Source organism: Ceratosolen solmsi, unplaced genomic scaffold (genome assembly GCF_000503995.2).
Source record: "Ceratosolen solmsi marchali unplaced genomic scaffold, CerSol_1.0 scaffold14, whole genome shotgun sequence".
Classification (NCBI taxonomy): Eukaryota; Metazoa; Arthropoda; class Insecta; order Hymenoptera; family Agaonidae; genus Ceratosolen; species Ceratosolen solmsi.
Window position 1 is genome coordinate 2,710,824 of NW_011948420.1, and position 18,017 is coordinate 2,728,840.

Sequence of the window (18,017 nt, forward strand, 5' to 3'; positions counted from 1 at the left end):
GTATTGAAAACTAAAACCTTTTAAAAGAGCATAATTTAAATGAATAAATTAGGTTAGACTTGACTACAAATAAGTTGACTATACCAATTACTTTAGATGAATGAGCTCACTTTAACGAATACCATTTTAATATTTAACATCTATAACATAACTAATTTCAATGAATTTTCAAATATTTTAATTAATATAAATAATAAAATATGATAAAAAATATATAAAATTTTTAAATATGATAATTATCTAAATAATGGCTTAATATTTTTATATAACTTTTTAGGAGAAACATAATCTCAATTAATCTTAAAATAGTGAAGCTATCTTCTACCATTATTTGGAAATTATTGTATTACTTATCTGTTTTCGATTATTCGTATAAAATTTGGTTTAAATATTAATATAATTTATTAATGATTGTTTTAATTCAAATAAACTCGGGAGACAAATTAGAATAAAATATGAAATACTTATTACATGTTATACAATAGGTTTTATAAACAATTCATTTATTTAGTAATTTTGTATAATTTTTGAATTGATATCTAATAATTGACATGAAAATGTTCGAATATTTTTAACAAAAATAATTAAAAATACTTTAAAATATTAATACATACTTCCGAAAATCCTCTAATAATTGTTTTTATAAACTGATTCTATTGAAATTGATTTAATAAATATCATAATTTTTTAACAGGGATTTAATTTACTTTCACAATTTTTATATTTTGACGAAGAATATTAACAAATAAACTTATTTTTAAAATGTCATACGAATAGTCATAAATTTTTGTATATTTATTGAAATACGTTATTATTTCGTTTGTGATATAATGAATTTCAATATTTAAAGTATATGTATGCACTCACTGAAAGTCAGCTAAAATCTGCTTTTTTATTATTTATAAAATATAGTTTCACAATTTTTTGTTAATTACTTTGTAAGCGGATATATTTGTATTAATGTTATCAGAAAAGGATTTTCTTGAAATCTGAATCTAATATATCAATATATTTTCTATTTTATGTTGTATTATACTTTTATAATTTCATAATTTAATGATATAACTATTCATGTAATAAAGTAATACTGAATAATAGTCATTTTTCTATATCTATTGTGAAATATACTAAATTTTTTCCTGAAAAAATTATTTCTTAAAAATATAGTCTAATTCCAATAGGTCCAATGCATAACAATACATTCAATACATTTTGTCTAACGTTTATAAAATAATACTACGTACAATTAGAATGTATATGATATAGTTAAATAATTATGCGAATTATTCAATTTTAGTGATGTATAGAAAATAAATTTTAATAAATATAACTAAAATTTAAAAAATGGAAACTTTGAAATATTAAAAAAAAATGATAACATTATATTATAATTATTAATAATTACGAAATAAATTTTACCAATTATCTTATAGTTTTCATTTGTAAATATTGCAAAATAGTATAATATAATAATTTTATATATTGAAAAAAGTAATAGAACATTATATTTAAAAGAAAAGTACGATTTGCTACTTTCTAGATATATAGAGAACAAAAATTACAATATGAAATTTAAAAAAAATAGAAAATATATTTAATTCATTGCAAAAAAAAAACAGGAATTAAAACATAAATAAGCCAAACATTTTTGGTATTGCATGTAATCAAGAAAATTTATGTTTTATAAATATAGCAAAATAATAGTGTTTTCTAATTCATGTGACTTTTTATATAAGCTAATACGTGATATAAATATATATGAGATTGTATAATTTTATTCGTTTTCGGCTCATTATGTATCTATATTTAAAAGGCATTAATATCGATAAAATCGAAAAAGTTGAGTAAGAGAAAAATAGTCCGAATGAAGATAAACTAGTAGGTTACAATAGTATCAGTCTGAGATTATTGTATTTGCTGTTTATATGTAGTCTATGACTGAATAAAACGGTGAACCAAACACTTTTAGAAAAATTATCGGAACATATTTTTCTATTTATTAATGTAAGATAATAATATTTTCAGAACTTTTTACTTTCTAATGAACAGTATAATTGTGCTGAGAATTTATTGCATCTCAATATAAAATTATTTTTACTGTGGAACATTACTATGAGTTTTTCATAATTTTTCGATTTTAAATAAGCATAAATATAATAATTTCAAAAAATAAATTTTAATAAAATGTTCAAACATCTTTCTCGATAGTATCTTTTCGAATACTACTGTTAAATGAGTACAATGTTATGAACAATACAAAATATTTATATAGGTTCTTAAATTACTTGAATTTTTAATTTACTAATTTCATTCACTTTTACCAACGGATATAATTTCATTATATCTTAATTATATATTATAACGAACATAGATAGTTTTTCAATTCTATATCTAATATAGAATTGCTTTATTTAAAAAAACAATTTCTTTCTCTAATTCTTTATGAACGTGACAAAATTTTTTACATGTTATTTTCAAAATTCTTACATTCAAATAGATTATAGATATATATAATTTATAATATACTTTGTTTTTTTAAACTCTAGAAGAATTAACCCTTATTAATATACAAAATTTCACCAAACCTTATATCAATTATCATATTTTATCAAAGAACTTAATAAAAAAAAATAATTATTTTACCACAGCAAGCGAGTAAAGTAATCTATATTGATTTTAATTGTAATTTAAGTTATGCAACTAAACGAAGTTTGTAAACTCATGATATCAAAATAACGAATGATTTGAAATTGACCAATTCTATGTTAACCAATATTGAACAAATATAACAAAGTATGTTAACTACTATTTATGTATGTCAATCATATATAATTTCAACAATTAAATAATTGATATAAATTTCCTATACGTGATGAATTCTTTATTGCGAACTCAAATTCAGTCTTTGTAAAAGATCTAATCTGTTGAATACAATTTTAGTCAGACATCAAGCAATACGAAACTGGAAAATTTACTTTAAATATTCTTCTTTAAATTTTCCATCAACCTAAAGTTGTGTTGTAATAACAATAAAAATGTTATAAATTAAAAATTTGATAGATTATATTAATATTGAAACTGAATGATTTTAAACATAATCTGCAATAGATAAAGAAAAAGGTTAATGACAGTTATTATTTATATTGACCAATCCTAAAATTTTTTACATTAATTTTATTTTGAGTGATCAAATTACTCGTAATTGTTATATAATTATTATTAAATTGTCGAGAAAATATATTTATATAACTTTAGTTTGCAAATATATGTTTTCATTATTGTATTTGATTATATTTAAAAAAAGTATCAACTTTTCAAAATCATTAAACAGTATATATCTTGAATATATAGAATATCGTCCATAATATCATCTTTCTCTCTCTCTCTCTCTCTCTCTCTCTCTCTCTCTCTCTCTCTCTCTTTCTATATATATATATATATATATATATATACATTTTTTTACTCGTTTAAATATTTAACTGCATCTATGATATTCTTATCTGTAGTTCAATATTTTAGTTCCTTATTTACAATTGTCTAAAATAAAATATTTGTAAAATAAATATATCAAAACCTATCCTCTAAACGGATTCATTTGCTGCATTCAGATTTGGCTTTTAACTGAACTTATGAAGCGGTGACAAGATCTATATCCGTTAAAAAAATTTTATATTATAATCATGGTCCAACCGTCATTAGAGAAATTAATTTTGATTACAACTAGTAAAGAAGTTGAAAACAATCGTAAACTGTGTGCATTAATTTTTTCAATAATTCCCCTAATTTTATAATCATTCCATAATACTTAGAATTCCGTTTCATGTCTATCCCTTCTCGTAATACTTAACGATTTTGTGAATTATTTTTTACGTACATTCGAATCATCGATAATTTTTTATGCAAACTTTGATTACTTATCTAACAATTATTCATTGTATTAGCATTAGCTTTTAAAGGATAATTTTCTAAATTATGAGTCTTTAGTAAATTTATTACTAGAACTACATATTTATTGAATTATTATATGCTTTTATTTTTCGTAAAATACATAAAATTTCATTATAGTATCATTCTAAATCATCTATTAATTCAGCTTTACTTAAATAATTAATAGTATTTATTTTTATGTCCAAATTTATAATTGAATCGTTAAGTATAGAATCACAAATCTTTTATAGGATGTATTTCAATACACGAATTTTAAATTACAAATATCATGAATTTATATACTTGACATAAATCATGTAACACAATAGAGTGTTATCTGCTATTCATAATTCTTATATGCATAAGTGAAGTTTCCATTATTCAAAATATAAATAACTAGACTATGGGAAAAAATAAATTACATGAGGTTTTTAAACGTTTCATCCAAACTTTAATTTTTACAACCAATACATATATTTCTATTATCAATTTATCTCCGATAAAACAAAATTTTCATAATAAGATTATATTTTTAATATAATATATATGCATTTAAAAAATACTGTCGTGCGCATATTTTGAATAATATAGCTATTTGTATGTGCTTATAAAACTGTATATTAGTAAATGAGGTCTTTACATAGATTTTAATCTTAAATAAAAATAAAATATTATTCTTAAAGAACGACTTAAATAAAATAAATAACGTGCATTAAATATTAAAACATTTTTACTCTCGTTACGAACAATTAATTTCATTGGAAAAAATGTTTTTAATTACCCAAAACATCGCTCGTTCATAGACCGACTAAAAAAGTAAAAAAATTAAATTACTTTCAAATATTTAAAAGTTGAATGATGGAACCGAGTACAGAGTATTCAATGATAAAAAAGGATACACGTAAAAATTGACGTCGAGTTTGGAAGTCTAGACCGGAATCGTCTATTGGAAAGTCCACCACTTTTATTATCGAGCGTAATCTCATAAACTCCATAGAGTTGCACCTCTAGAGAGCAAGGATGAACTTGCCGCTCAAATGAAATACGGAAGAAGAAAGCAGAAAAGTCGTGGAACAGGAAATCTGGGAATGATCTCGCGGTTGCACACCTGTCCCCTTACCGATCTTAGAAATAGCTTCTCGTTACAATATACAGTTATTCGCATTCAAAGAAGGAAACTAAGCTATAAACTTACATGTGATGTCTATAAAAACAAAAGTTAAAGAAAAGAATAAAATATAGTTAAAAAATTTTATCGAGATCCTATAGTACTCTTCCAGAAATCTTCAAAATCTGACGTGGAAGAATGTGAAATCAGTCTTTCAATAATTCCTACTTTACAATATCCATCATTCATTAATTTTAATTTCATTAAAATGATTGCATTATGTAGATAAAAAGTAATACATTCTTCAAGATTCCGATTATTTTTATAGCCATTTTCATGATTTTGCTTCTCTCAAATTAACTGCTCAATATTCTAATTTTATTAAAGATAATATATATAAATAATTTAATATTATTTTTAAGGTTTGTTTTATATGCATACAATCATACATAATAATATAGCACACTTTAAGAACACATTACAAAAAATTTTTTTAATAATTCTTTTAATTTTTAAATACTGATCTTTATTTGATTTAATTGTAATAGGTTTGTAAAATATGTGATACAATAATACAACAAAAAATTATTGTGATGCAATAATACCATCATATTTTTTATTAATTTATAATCTTAAATTAGATAAATTAATATCTTTTTAATTATATATATTAATGGGTCAGAATAATAAAAAGAACAATGCCTCTTTAATGAAAATATAATGTTTGATTGTTTGTTTGAAATATAATATAACAAAATTCCATTCATTCTAGTATATTGATAATAAAAGTAAAGTATAATATTAATATATATGTTCCATGCAGTATGCTAATATTCTCATTATACTTAAAATTAAGTCAATAAATTAAAATTAAAATTAAATTAAGTTAAAAAATTAATTTTAATTATAAATAAAATAAATTTAATGTGAATAGAAAAATTTCCCATAAAATTGAGGAAGATAATTATAAATTAAAAAATGTATACTCATAGTATGTATAGAATAGGTACAGAAATAATTTATTGAAAACCCAAAATACGATGAATAAAAATTAAAACACTTTTGTTATGTATGCATTAAGATTTTAATCTGCATTATATCTTCCTAATAATTTTGTTATTTTCTGGGTCAGCATTCTGGCACTATCAGTAATTAGATTTTAAATTTCTTACTAATTCTTATAGATTTCATAAATTGTGTTTTAGACAGTAAGTTGATTAATATTATCTCAAACAAACTCATATAATAGATCAAGATATTACCCGATTAAAGTTGTAAGTCCTAAGTATAAATAAAACTCTGAAAAAGATTTGTAAGATAGTTGCTTTCATTTTTATCCATTCTATCTTTAATATTTCGAACAAAAATGTACAAATAGAATAAAAAATTGTGAAAATTTAAATAAATGTAATTTTATGAAAAGCAGTTTTTTATTAGAAATAAAATAGATATATTCCTTTTAAATAAGAAAAATGATTTCTTTTCTAGTATATAAATTATTATATAGTTTGAATAGTATGATATTTAGAGAAATATTTCACGAAGAATACATGTCGGTTATTACACATGTAAGTTTATGACATTAAGTTGTTATAACTGCTTAGAATTTTATTTATAAAATTAGACATAAATATCTAACAAATACAATTTAATAAATAATTAAAACTACAGTAAATGGAAATTTTGTCTATTTATAAATATACACAAACATATAGTTGATTTTATAAAAATAATACTTTATTTATACTTGTAATTTTTCCTGTGAAAAATGAATTCATACATTCGTTTATAAATTTTTCTTAAACATATTTTTGTTATATATATATATATATATATATATAGGGTTCAAATTCTATAAGCTTTATTTCATAAATGTTGTTTTGTTCTTTTATTAATCGAAATTTCAAACCAGATATTATTGTAAATGAAAGAAGAAATCGTATTTCTCATCAATTATGACTATTTGAAGAAGGTCATTAAAATTTTTAAATTTTTAAATAAGGTAATAATATAATAAATCATTTAATAATTCTAAAAGTTTTTTACATATATATATGATATTTGACTTGAATGAAATTCCATAATACTTAAATAGATGTATGAAACTATTAACTCTAATTTATACTTAAATAAATTGTAGATGGTATTTTATATAACTCAGTAGTTTATAAAGGAAAAGCTAAAGAAAAATTTTATTTCCTGTTCTATTTCCAGGGTTGATGTCCGCGGTAAACCTCTCACAGAGGCAAGGCACCAGTCTACTCTCTTTGGACAAAGAGCCTACTTTCGTACATCTATTCAAGAACCGGCAGTGCTAGTATTAGACGATATCAAGAGACACGATGCCGCAATTTATAGATGTAGAGTGGATTTCCATCGGGGACAGTCCAGGAGCGTTCGGTATAATCTAACTGTTATTGGTAAGAGTACTTGTGAATTTATTATACTATTTATGTTCTTCATAATTAATAGTATTAATGCATATAAATTAAATTTTTTATGTGATATTGAAAAAATGAATACAGCATTACAAAATGAATGAAATACTATAAGAGTATATGATCATTAAATTTGCTATTGAATCGAACGAAAGAGAATCAAATTTTTATTATACTATCAGAAATATAGACTAAAGTATTATTTAATATTTTGTCCTGTAGAGATAAAATCTTATATGGTTTCATTTTAAACCAAAGAACAAAAATGTTTAAAAACATTCGGAAACCAATCGGTAAAACCGGTTAAATACCCACCATAATATAAAAATCAATAAATGGTAATAAATCTTTCGAATCCTTCGAAAGTATAAAGATAATTATAGGTAAATAAGACAAGAAGAGCAATAAAAGATAATAAATAGAAAAATAAGAAGTCCAAACATAATTAAAGTCGAAGAAAGAGAGATAAAGAAATGAGTGAGAGGGAATGAAAAAAGAGGAAATGAATGAAAGAAAGAATGGATATAAATAAAATGTTGACTTACTCTAGTTAATGATGTTTTATATAACTTAATAAAATATAATCTAAAGAATTGTATATCTGAAGCTATAAGACCAAAATTGTTGTACATATTGTGACTAACTTTAAAATCAACATATTTTTAATTTTCAGTGTAAAACAATGTAATTATGAAAAACATTATACTTTATGTAGATCAATATAATAGCCTCAGATTCAGTTTGAGTATAAGAACATAACAATAGTCAAAGATAACTCTCATTTTAAAACGTATCAAGCCTAATATAATTCTTTAATTCAATAGTGAATTAAAGTAAGAGGCATATCTTATATTCATTATATATATTAGACCCATATAACTTACAAGTAGCTAAATTCTCAAAAAAAAGCGAAAATATTTTAGCGTGGTTTTCTAATTTAAATAGATATTTAAATCAGATATGAAAATAATTCAGAATAACATTTTATATTTTCTAAATTATACTTAAGTATTTTGTGGTTTTTATAAAAAAATAACTCAGCTTTGAATTTCTTTTGAACTTTGAACTCACTATGAATTATGTATAAATTTTTTGAACATAATATATAATATTATTAATATTTTTAATATTAATAGATAATATTAATAAATTATGAATTGAATACATAATTTTCACTTACTATTAACATTCATTGACATAAAAGCCTTTCTCAAAAGTATTATTTTGTTACGAGTTTTTTTCAGACCAATAGCTTATTATCTAAAAAATTGAAAATATTCTAACTCATTTAAATTATTAATATTTAGCATCATATATTTATAATTTTCTTGAATTAATTTATATGTGCTAAATATAATTTTATAATAATTATAGAACAAATTAAAATGTTACTGAATTGAATTATTAAAATCATTGAAGTTTATTAGTATTGTATATTTAATAGTTCACATATGATTATTTTAAGTAATGTAAACTATCAAATCTACGAAGTACTTATACTATTAATTATATTAAATATATTATAAGATATGATATTAAGTAATGAAAAATTTTTATCCTAACGATAAATGAAATAAGATTGTAAACAACTCAATTAAATATTAAAACGATTTTATTATAACAAATTATTATAATAATTATTATAACAAATTGAATTATTATAATTTTTCATAATGCTAAAGAATTTGATAATTCGAGATTTTTAATACAATATATTATGTGTCGATTATAATACAGTGTTCCTCCACAGTAAGTAAAGCAATAGCAGCCTGTTATTGTTCGATAAACCGTTGTATACTGACTAAATGTAGACATATGCTGCTCTTATAGTGAAGTTAAGAAAATACTAGGTGAATCATCCTCAATATCTTAGCCACTACCCGAGAACTAATATTTCATCATTATCGATAGTACAAGTTGATCAAGAGAAGCATATGAAAACTCAGCTAGAGATGAAGAAAAAAAACAAGCAAAGAGTCATATGAATTTATAGACATATAAATCCAAAGTTGAGCTCTTCAGAATCTCTAGTATTCCACGACCACTTTAGACACTCGCTATTTCATTCTTATTCTTTCTTTTCACTCGCACATTAGACGTTTACATACTTCTATAAATCAAGAGACTTTGTCTAGGTAGCCCGTGCATTGATAGATATTTTCTCGGCCTTTCTTTCAACAAGGCTAACACTATTATAAATTACTCTCAATTGAAATGAAGCGATCGTGACTGCCTCTTTTAGGGGTGGGAGCGATTAGGATTAATTATTTAAAATTGATTCTGATCATAAGATAAGATTTTTATATGTCTGAAACCAAATATTTTAAACTAAAAAATGAAGAATTTTAGAATGATTTTTCGTAAAAATTTATATATGTATGTATTTTATAAATAAATGTAAACATATATTCATAAAATGGAAATATACTAATTAATTTAACTACAATTCATTTCCTGACAATTAATAGTTTAAACAATTAATAGTAGTTATGGTTTAATATAAATGAATAATTTATAAATTGCATAATTCAAAGAAGCCTTTGAATAATAAAAATCATATATATATATATATATATATATATATATATATTAAAAATTATAGATTTATTAGTTATTGTTTTACTTATTAATTATCCAATTATTCTTAGAATAAATAAATATTAAAAGTGATTATAGACTAAAGATAACTTCCATTTTACATTAACTTTGATTATTATTTTTTTTAATTATTAAAATTTCAAAATAAATTTAGTAATAAATTTTAAAAACATATCTATTTAATAAATGCAGTTTTCTTATATAATATGTAATAAAATAAAAATTTGTCTTTTCCATAGAATATAAATGTCAACGCTATCGTAGTGTAACAAACGAATACATTAATTAACATTTATTCTCTAAATACAAATATTTTCATTTATCATATAGTTATATAGTTCAAATTAATGTGAAATTAACTGAAATTTGTAGTATAAAAATATTATTTTTATGTTATATTCTATCCAAGAAATATTTAAACTTTACTCATAAAAATACTCTTATAAGCTTAAAATTTTAACGAGAGCAAAGTGTCCGAAGTTTTAAAATATTTTTTCAAGCAAAATATTTTAGTTTTTGTTAATGAGTTTTTCAATACTTGATAAAAAACACTTTTAATTATTTTTCTACATTTAAAGCCTTCAAACTAATTACAAAGAAGTAGATCTAGAAATAACTATGGTTTTACATTTAATTTTAGTGTTTTACTATTTTATCAATGCAGTTAAAAATAATACAATTTATTATTATATAGCAATTTTGATGAGCGTATTTTTATTTTTTAAATTAAAGTTTTAAATTTATACATCGTCGCTTGATTTTACTGGAAACAATATAAAGCATTTTTTGTTAACATATATTTTTAATGAATATATTAACTTTAAACAGACAAAAAAAGCATAAAAAACTATTTATAATAATAAAAATTAACATTTCTTACAAGACAGCTAGTAAAATTATTATTTTAAAAGTAATATTATGTACAAATAAATACCATTAAATAATGATTATGATTATCATATAATACATAAAATACTATATAAAATACAGAATACATATTATATTTACTAAAGATAAAATTTATGGTAAGATTGTTCTTTGTAAAGGAAACATTCTCAATTTCATATGAATAATGGGACTTATGGAACACCTACGTAATTTCCATGTGCTTTCATTTTCTCATCTTTCTTTATATATTTGTATTCATGTTATTGTATCGTAAAATATTATTAATAATTTTTAATAACGTATTTTATAACTCTATATATAATTTTTATATTAAATTTTATAATCAAAATTTAGTAACAGATTAATATTTAGATTTAATTGAAAATAAAATATTCTGTGAAACTGAAATATAATATTAGTGGAGTGCTAAATTTTTTATGGATTATACTTCATTTACTAAATATTTAGTTTGTTGTATTCCCCAATATCTGAATTTTATATTATAATTTAAGTTATATCAAAAGTATAATAGATAAAGTCGAATATTGTAATTTATAATGCATACTTTAAAAAATACTAAAAATCAGACGACTTTGATCTGCATATTCTACATATAAAATAGAAATTCAAACATACTGCCTCATATATGAACTTTTAAACGAACTTATTTTCCGTTAACAAGGTTGAAACTAGTCCACGGAAAGTTCACTAGGAATTTCTGTCTAAAAACTTTGGGTCTCGAATACCAGTAACACAAACTACCATTACAGTTATTATGAACTTCAATGCCAAAGGTGATAACAGTAGCTCGATTTGATATACTTGAATTTCACTCTCATTTTGCTCCAACCTAAATACGAACAAAATTAGTAAATTGCTATACATTATACTTTTTACCGTAGTCTTTCATGCATTGCAGCAACTAACAAGTCGAGTATTCCATCGACCATCGCATTCATTAGTTCGTAGTTTTGTGTTCGCTAAAGTAAATACTGCATCGTTGCCGACGCCTATGTTGCTGCCTTTCAAGGCGTGATAAAGTGTCCGGAGTAACTACGGGAATTATTTCAAGTAGATGGGTTCCCTTCTTGGGATTTGCTGAAGAAGCTAGAAGCTCGTCGTCGTAGTTGGTGGCGGCAACGTCGCAGCGCCCTTCTTAACCCTCGAAATTAACTGCTCGCGTGCCGTTACGCCCGTTTTGTGTGCACGCGGGTTAAAGCGGGATAAATTTATGATGAATATAATGGTACCGGCAATACCCCAACGATAGTTTAGAATTACCCAAGATTGGAAACTAATTTGTATAATAAATATTTCTTTATTGAATTGTCATGTATTTAAAGTGTATATTTTTCTAGAATAAAAGACTGAACATTTTTAGACTCACAAGAGAAGCTTGCCCAAATATTGAGTAAAATTACTAAGTAATTTTTATAAACTTAGGACCTGGAACTCTAAAGTACCTTTAAGAGTCCATTAATCTGCCCTAATTAATTTCTGCTTAGTAAAAGTATATTATAATTTTACCACGCTGATAATAATTATTAGATAGTAAACAATTACAAATATATTGGCCATTTATTTAAATAATATCACAATATATAGTTATACATTAACATTATTGTATATTAATATAAATTTCATATTTAAATACGATTATAGAATTTATAAAAAATAACCTATTCAATATTTCTACCTTTTTAGTAATTTTAGAAATGTAAATTATTTTGAAAATATCTAAATATTAATAAATATTCATTAATTTAACGTATATATTCGAAGTCAACTACATTCTTTAATAGTCAGATAGTTACATTAATATATTATATGTAATAACATTTTTTTAAATAAACTCTATTATTGAAAGTACTTAATAATTTAACTTGTACAATTTGAAAAATAAAATTTGGAAAATCGAGTTGAAAAACAAGAAAAGTATTTCGAATTACATTTGAAAGATATAAAGTTGCTTCTTTTTAACACAACGACTTTTTTAATGAAATAAAATGTTAAATGTAAAAAATTCTTTATATAGAGAATATATGAGAGCTTATATAAAATTTGCATATTTTTTACCAATCGGTAATAAATTTACATCAGTTTGATATATACCAAGTTCGGCTTTATTATTTTTTCTGTCAATGGATTTAGTATTCATAGAGAGTATGAGAATAATATAGTTGGACAGCATCTTTCAGCGACCCTGTCTTTCTATGTTCACATCTAAATCATTCATATGAAGTTTTTCACGTTGCACTCACCCCTTCTTTTTAGGCAATTTGTGCCTCTAAAAATGACAAACCGACTTTCATTTATGCTATATTTTCATCGTTTCAGTGCTAATTAGAGCTATTTTCGCTTGTAACGAACGATTGAAAATTAATTTTTCAAATTGGCATCAGAAAATAACTAAGATAAAAAGTGAGAAAACGCAAAAATGTTTTAGACAAGTAATAACTACTGGTCTACGTCAACCATCAGATTTTAATATTTCCATCCATTTCTCAAACAGAATAAGAAAGATAATATATAAAAAAAGAGTTTGAGAATATGAGAAAGAAAGCGAGAGAGAGAGAGAGAGAGAGAGAGAGAGAGAGAGAGACAAAAGGATGGAACGCAAACTTCAGGCTACCAAAACGAGGTACGAGAATAGCACACAAGTTAAAGTCTAACTTTCTCATTTTAAATCACTTTACTCTCTTTCATAACTTTACCATTATATACATAAATATTCCAAATGTTAAAATTATTTTGATGTCTATCGACCTCTTTTTATATTCTATTTTGAAGCCAACTATATTGAATTCCGATCATGTATTAACAATTAAAATTAATAAATTTCAGATCTTCATTAAATTTTTCATTTATCTTTACAATAATTTTTTAAAAATTTGAATGATTTAATATATTTGTATTTAGTATATTATGATAAATTATATAAATTTTATTATAAATTTGTTATAATATTGTCGATATAATAGTTTTGATATTCAAATATAATACGAATATTAGTCTAATATCTTGTGTGTAATCACAAGTTATGTATTGACGTTTCTTCATCTTTTGATTACAAAAAATATTATGTAATCTCTATTATAATATCTTATTTGTTTTCAAAAATTATTTTTTAGATATATCTATGCGTTTGTGACTATTATCTGTTTGATTGTTAAAGGTATTATGTATTATGTACTTTATGGTACCTAATACTACATATATTATATTTGCGAAATAAATAAATTAACTTATAAATTTGGAACTTAAATATCCATAAAATCTCAGTTATAATAGGTATTATTTATCTCATTCATTCATAATAAAAACTCGATCTTTATTATTCATTGGTGGTATAATGTTACTTAAATCGCCTATAAAATATCAGTTCAAAACTAATTTAAGCAAATTAATTATTTGCTCATTAATAAATTTAATTAATCCATTAATTTTCCTATCTACTATCGTTTGTTGCCGAATGTTGTGGATAAAAGAATCTAGTAGTATTGTATTTTTTATTTACATGAACAACAGTTCGTACTATTCCGGCATATTTTATGACAAATTTGTTTACTTTAACCTGCAAACGGAATGTTAAAATAATTAGTAGAATTTTTAGAATAATATATATAAATATATTTTTTTTTAATAAAGGCTAAATTCCTAAGACCTTTAGTTATAGATAAATTTATTATAGTACAGCTTATATTACTTAAATTAACATATTAACAGATTAATACGCATACATAATACTAAAGAATTAAATGATTTTTATAAATATTTATTCTTTCTATATCAGAGTATTTATTTTATTAAATATATTAATCAATTTAAAAATTTGTTTTTGAATTAACAAAACTTTTTCACGTTTTTATTATAAAGATCTTAAATATTAAGCAATATTAAAATTTCTTGTAGTATGTTCTCATTAATCATACTTCTAATATGTGCAACATTGCCTTCATAACTTGTTATTTAATGTATTTATTTTCGTGATTCTTCATAAAATTATACATAAGCATGCTTTTTTCCAATGCGTTTTAAAAATATTTTTGATCATTTCATTAATATATTTTAACTATATTTACCTCATAAATACTCATTTTCAGAATTTCATATATTTTAATGAAAATAAAAGGAATATATAAATAATGATTATTGAAATAATGGATTAGTGAATTACTTTACAGCAGTATTATTTCTGTAATCAAAATATTCTTTTATTAAAATTCAAATTGTAAAATTAAAAATATAAATTGTAAAACTATTGTGAAACTGTCAATTTTTTATATGAGTACTTGTTCGGGATTGATGCAGTCCCATGAATTTCAAACAAAAGAAAGGTCATACGCGCTGTCCGGCGTACCGCATGTGCGCGTAGACTGGCCCGCACGTACGGACCGGGTCGGGCACTCGAGCGAATATTTACAAACAAAACTCGGCAAGTCCGAGCAAGTTTACGACCCGAAATGTAATATACTGTAAGATCACCCAAGGGTATTACTCCTACTTTTCACTCGTCGAACATTCTCGAAGGTTCTAGATTTTTCCTTCGACGCCTCGTGTAAGAATTAGTGCAACAAAAACGATGCGTTGTTGCCAGCTAAGTGCGCCGCCGCGAGCCTATATAAGGGACGCACGTGGTGCGTCTTGACCTCTCTTGCTGAAGATACAGCTTGCTGAAGATACCTCTTGTTGAAGATACCTCTTGCTGAAAATACCTGATGCTGAAAATCCCTCTCGCTGAGAATCATCTCTTGCCGAACCACCCTCGCTCAACTGCGCTTGCGGCCAACATCTTGCCGTGACCCGACCGCAGTGACCGACCATAGTGAACCGATTCAATCATCTACCAGTAGAAGCCATAGCACACGGGTCTCGAGCTGCCCTCAGCAGGACCGCCAGGGGAACGGTCAGTATTTTCAGCAGAGCCGCCACGGAATGATCAAGCCTTCGGTTTTCGTGCGCGTATTCAAAAGGCTCATTGTAATATCACTTCGTGTTCACTCAAGTATATAATTGCCGCTCAGTGTTTTAGTATACTGTGAAGACGACACGTGGTCATATTTTCGGCAGCATAAATTCGGCTCAATAAATTCCATTAAATATCTTGCACCATATCAAGTATAGTCATTGATACGTCAAGCATACTTGATTCAAACACCATCTTCTCATGTTACCTCATGAGCATGATTGACTACATATGCTAATGTTTACATCAACATAACCTCAACTTCAAGATACACAGTTATATCCATAGAATCTACAATAATCAAGAATACAAGAACACACCCGCATTACTTCGATAGAATTATCTCTCTCTACACAACAGTGCAATATTATTATAATCATTTACAAATACTATACCTTGTTTTTACTAAATACATAATATTTTTCAGCCTTATCACTTATTATGTCCTTTGAAGTTATCCTGCCGAGAGACTAATCCACTGAACTATTGAATTGGTAGTTCGAGCCATAAACTAAACATTTAAAATCGAACAGTACTAATAGTTTAATATGTTAGTTCTACATTTATTAGCCAAACTGCAAAAATATTAAACATTGTTAAAAATCATTTAATATATATTATTATACTAATAAAATAATATATTAATATACAAATATAATAATATACAAATTCATCATGAATCTAAGTGTTTAGTATCATTATTATAATTCTTATTATTATTGATATTATATTTATTAGAGGACGTAATAAAATTCATTTTAATTCAAAAAATTTCTTATTTAGAAGATAATTTAAATAAATTGCTTCATTATTTTCATATAAAACATACCACAAATTTCAGATTTTCTATTGCAAGTGAAAGACTATCTAAATATCACGAAAGAATAATTTAAGAAAGCGAAATACATATTAATTGGACTATAATGTGTTATTATATGAATTTATTCTTTATAAAAAATATATTTTAAAAGTTTTTTCTAATTATATCGAGCACAAATATCAAATTTCTAATATTTCTACTGTTCCTTTATTTAGATATTATACGAAAATTAACTTAAAATTACAACTTAAATAAATAGTGCAACACATCATCTACATTATTTAACATCGCATCATCCATTATTTCATCTATAAATGAAGCTGCAATGTTTATCAACAAAATTTATATGTGACTTTAATTATTATTTTAAAAGATTTATGCCAAATATGATTTTACAGATATAACATTAACTTTATATAAGCAATATTTAAATATAAAAAAAGTATATTTTGTACGGTCTTTGAATATAGATATAAGATAAACAAGTATTATTGATTATTTTATTATAAAATAAAATTTTAAAATACATATACAAAAATTAAACATTTAAAAACTATGTATGTATGTTCTATCTTGACTCCTAGCAATTAATTTCCAAATAAAATAAATATTTTCAAAAATTTTTTTTGAGTTTTAACATTAATTTTCGTCTCAACATTATTCTATGATATAAAAAAAGTATTATGTAACAGATAAATTTGTCGTTGTAATTTAATAGTATTTAAAAACTACTTAAACTATTTCACCATTAAATGATTGTTTATTATATTTATTTTATTTAATTATTATATTTATTATATAGAATTTTCTTGAATAAATTTTATACGCACATTTTAGTTTATTAATCCATTGTAATATTGAAGATATAGAACACTGTAAAATAATTTTTATATTAAATAAATTTTTAATGCTACTTCAAATGAAAATATGATTAACAATAATTTTTAAAAAGTATTTTAATAAGAAAACTCACTGCATTTCACTATTTTGGAATTAATTTATTTTACAGAAGATCAATAGGTGTATTTTAAAAATTTAAAATATTTATTATATATTCTCTACAAATAACTTTAACCAAAAATATTAAAATATTGAATATATCTCAAAATTTTAACTAAATGTTTTAAATAATTATAATTCATATAAAAATATAAAATCAAATAATGTACATTATTACCATAAAATCAGTTTTTATGTTCAGTTCAAATGTGTCTTCTCTCAGACGATAAAAAAAATAACTTCAATAAGTACCAACAAAAAAATATGAGTGAA

General features: G+C 23.4%; 1 protein-coding gene across 1 annotated transcript in view; it reads left to right on the top strand.

The window, feature by feature from the left end:
- LOC105361145 (hemicentin-1) overlaps positions 1 to 18,017 on the top strand; it is a 196,240-nt gene that overhangs the window by 68,551 nt on the left and 109,672 nt on the right. The window contains exon 3 of the mRNA XM_011498252.1: positions 7,250 to 7,455. Within this exon, the coding sequence (XP_011496554.1) occupies positions 7,250 to 7,455 (206 nt within the window). The remainder of the gene's footprint in view (positions 1 to 7,249; positions 7,456 to 18,017) is intronic.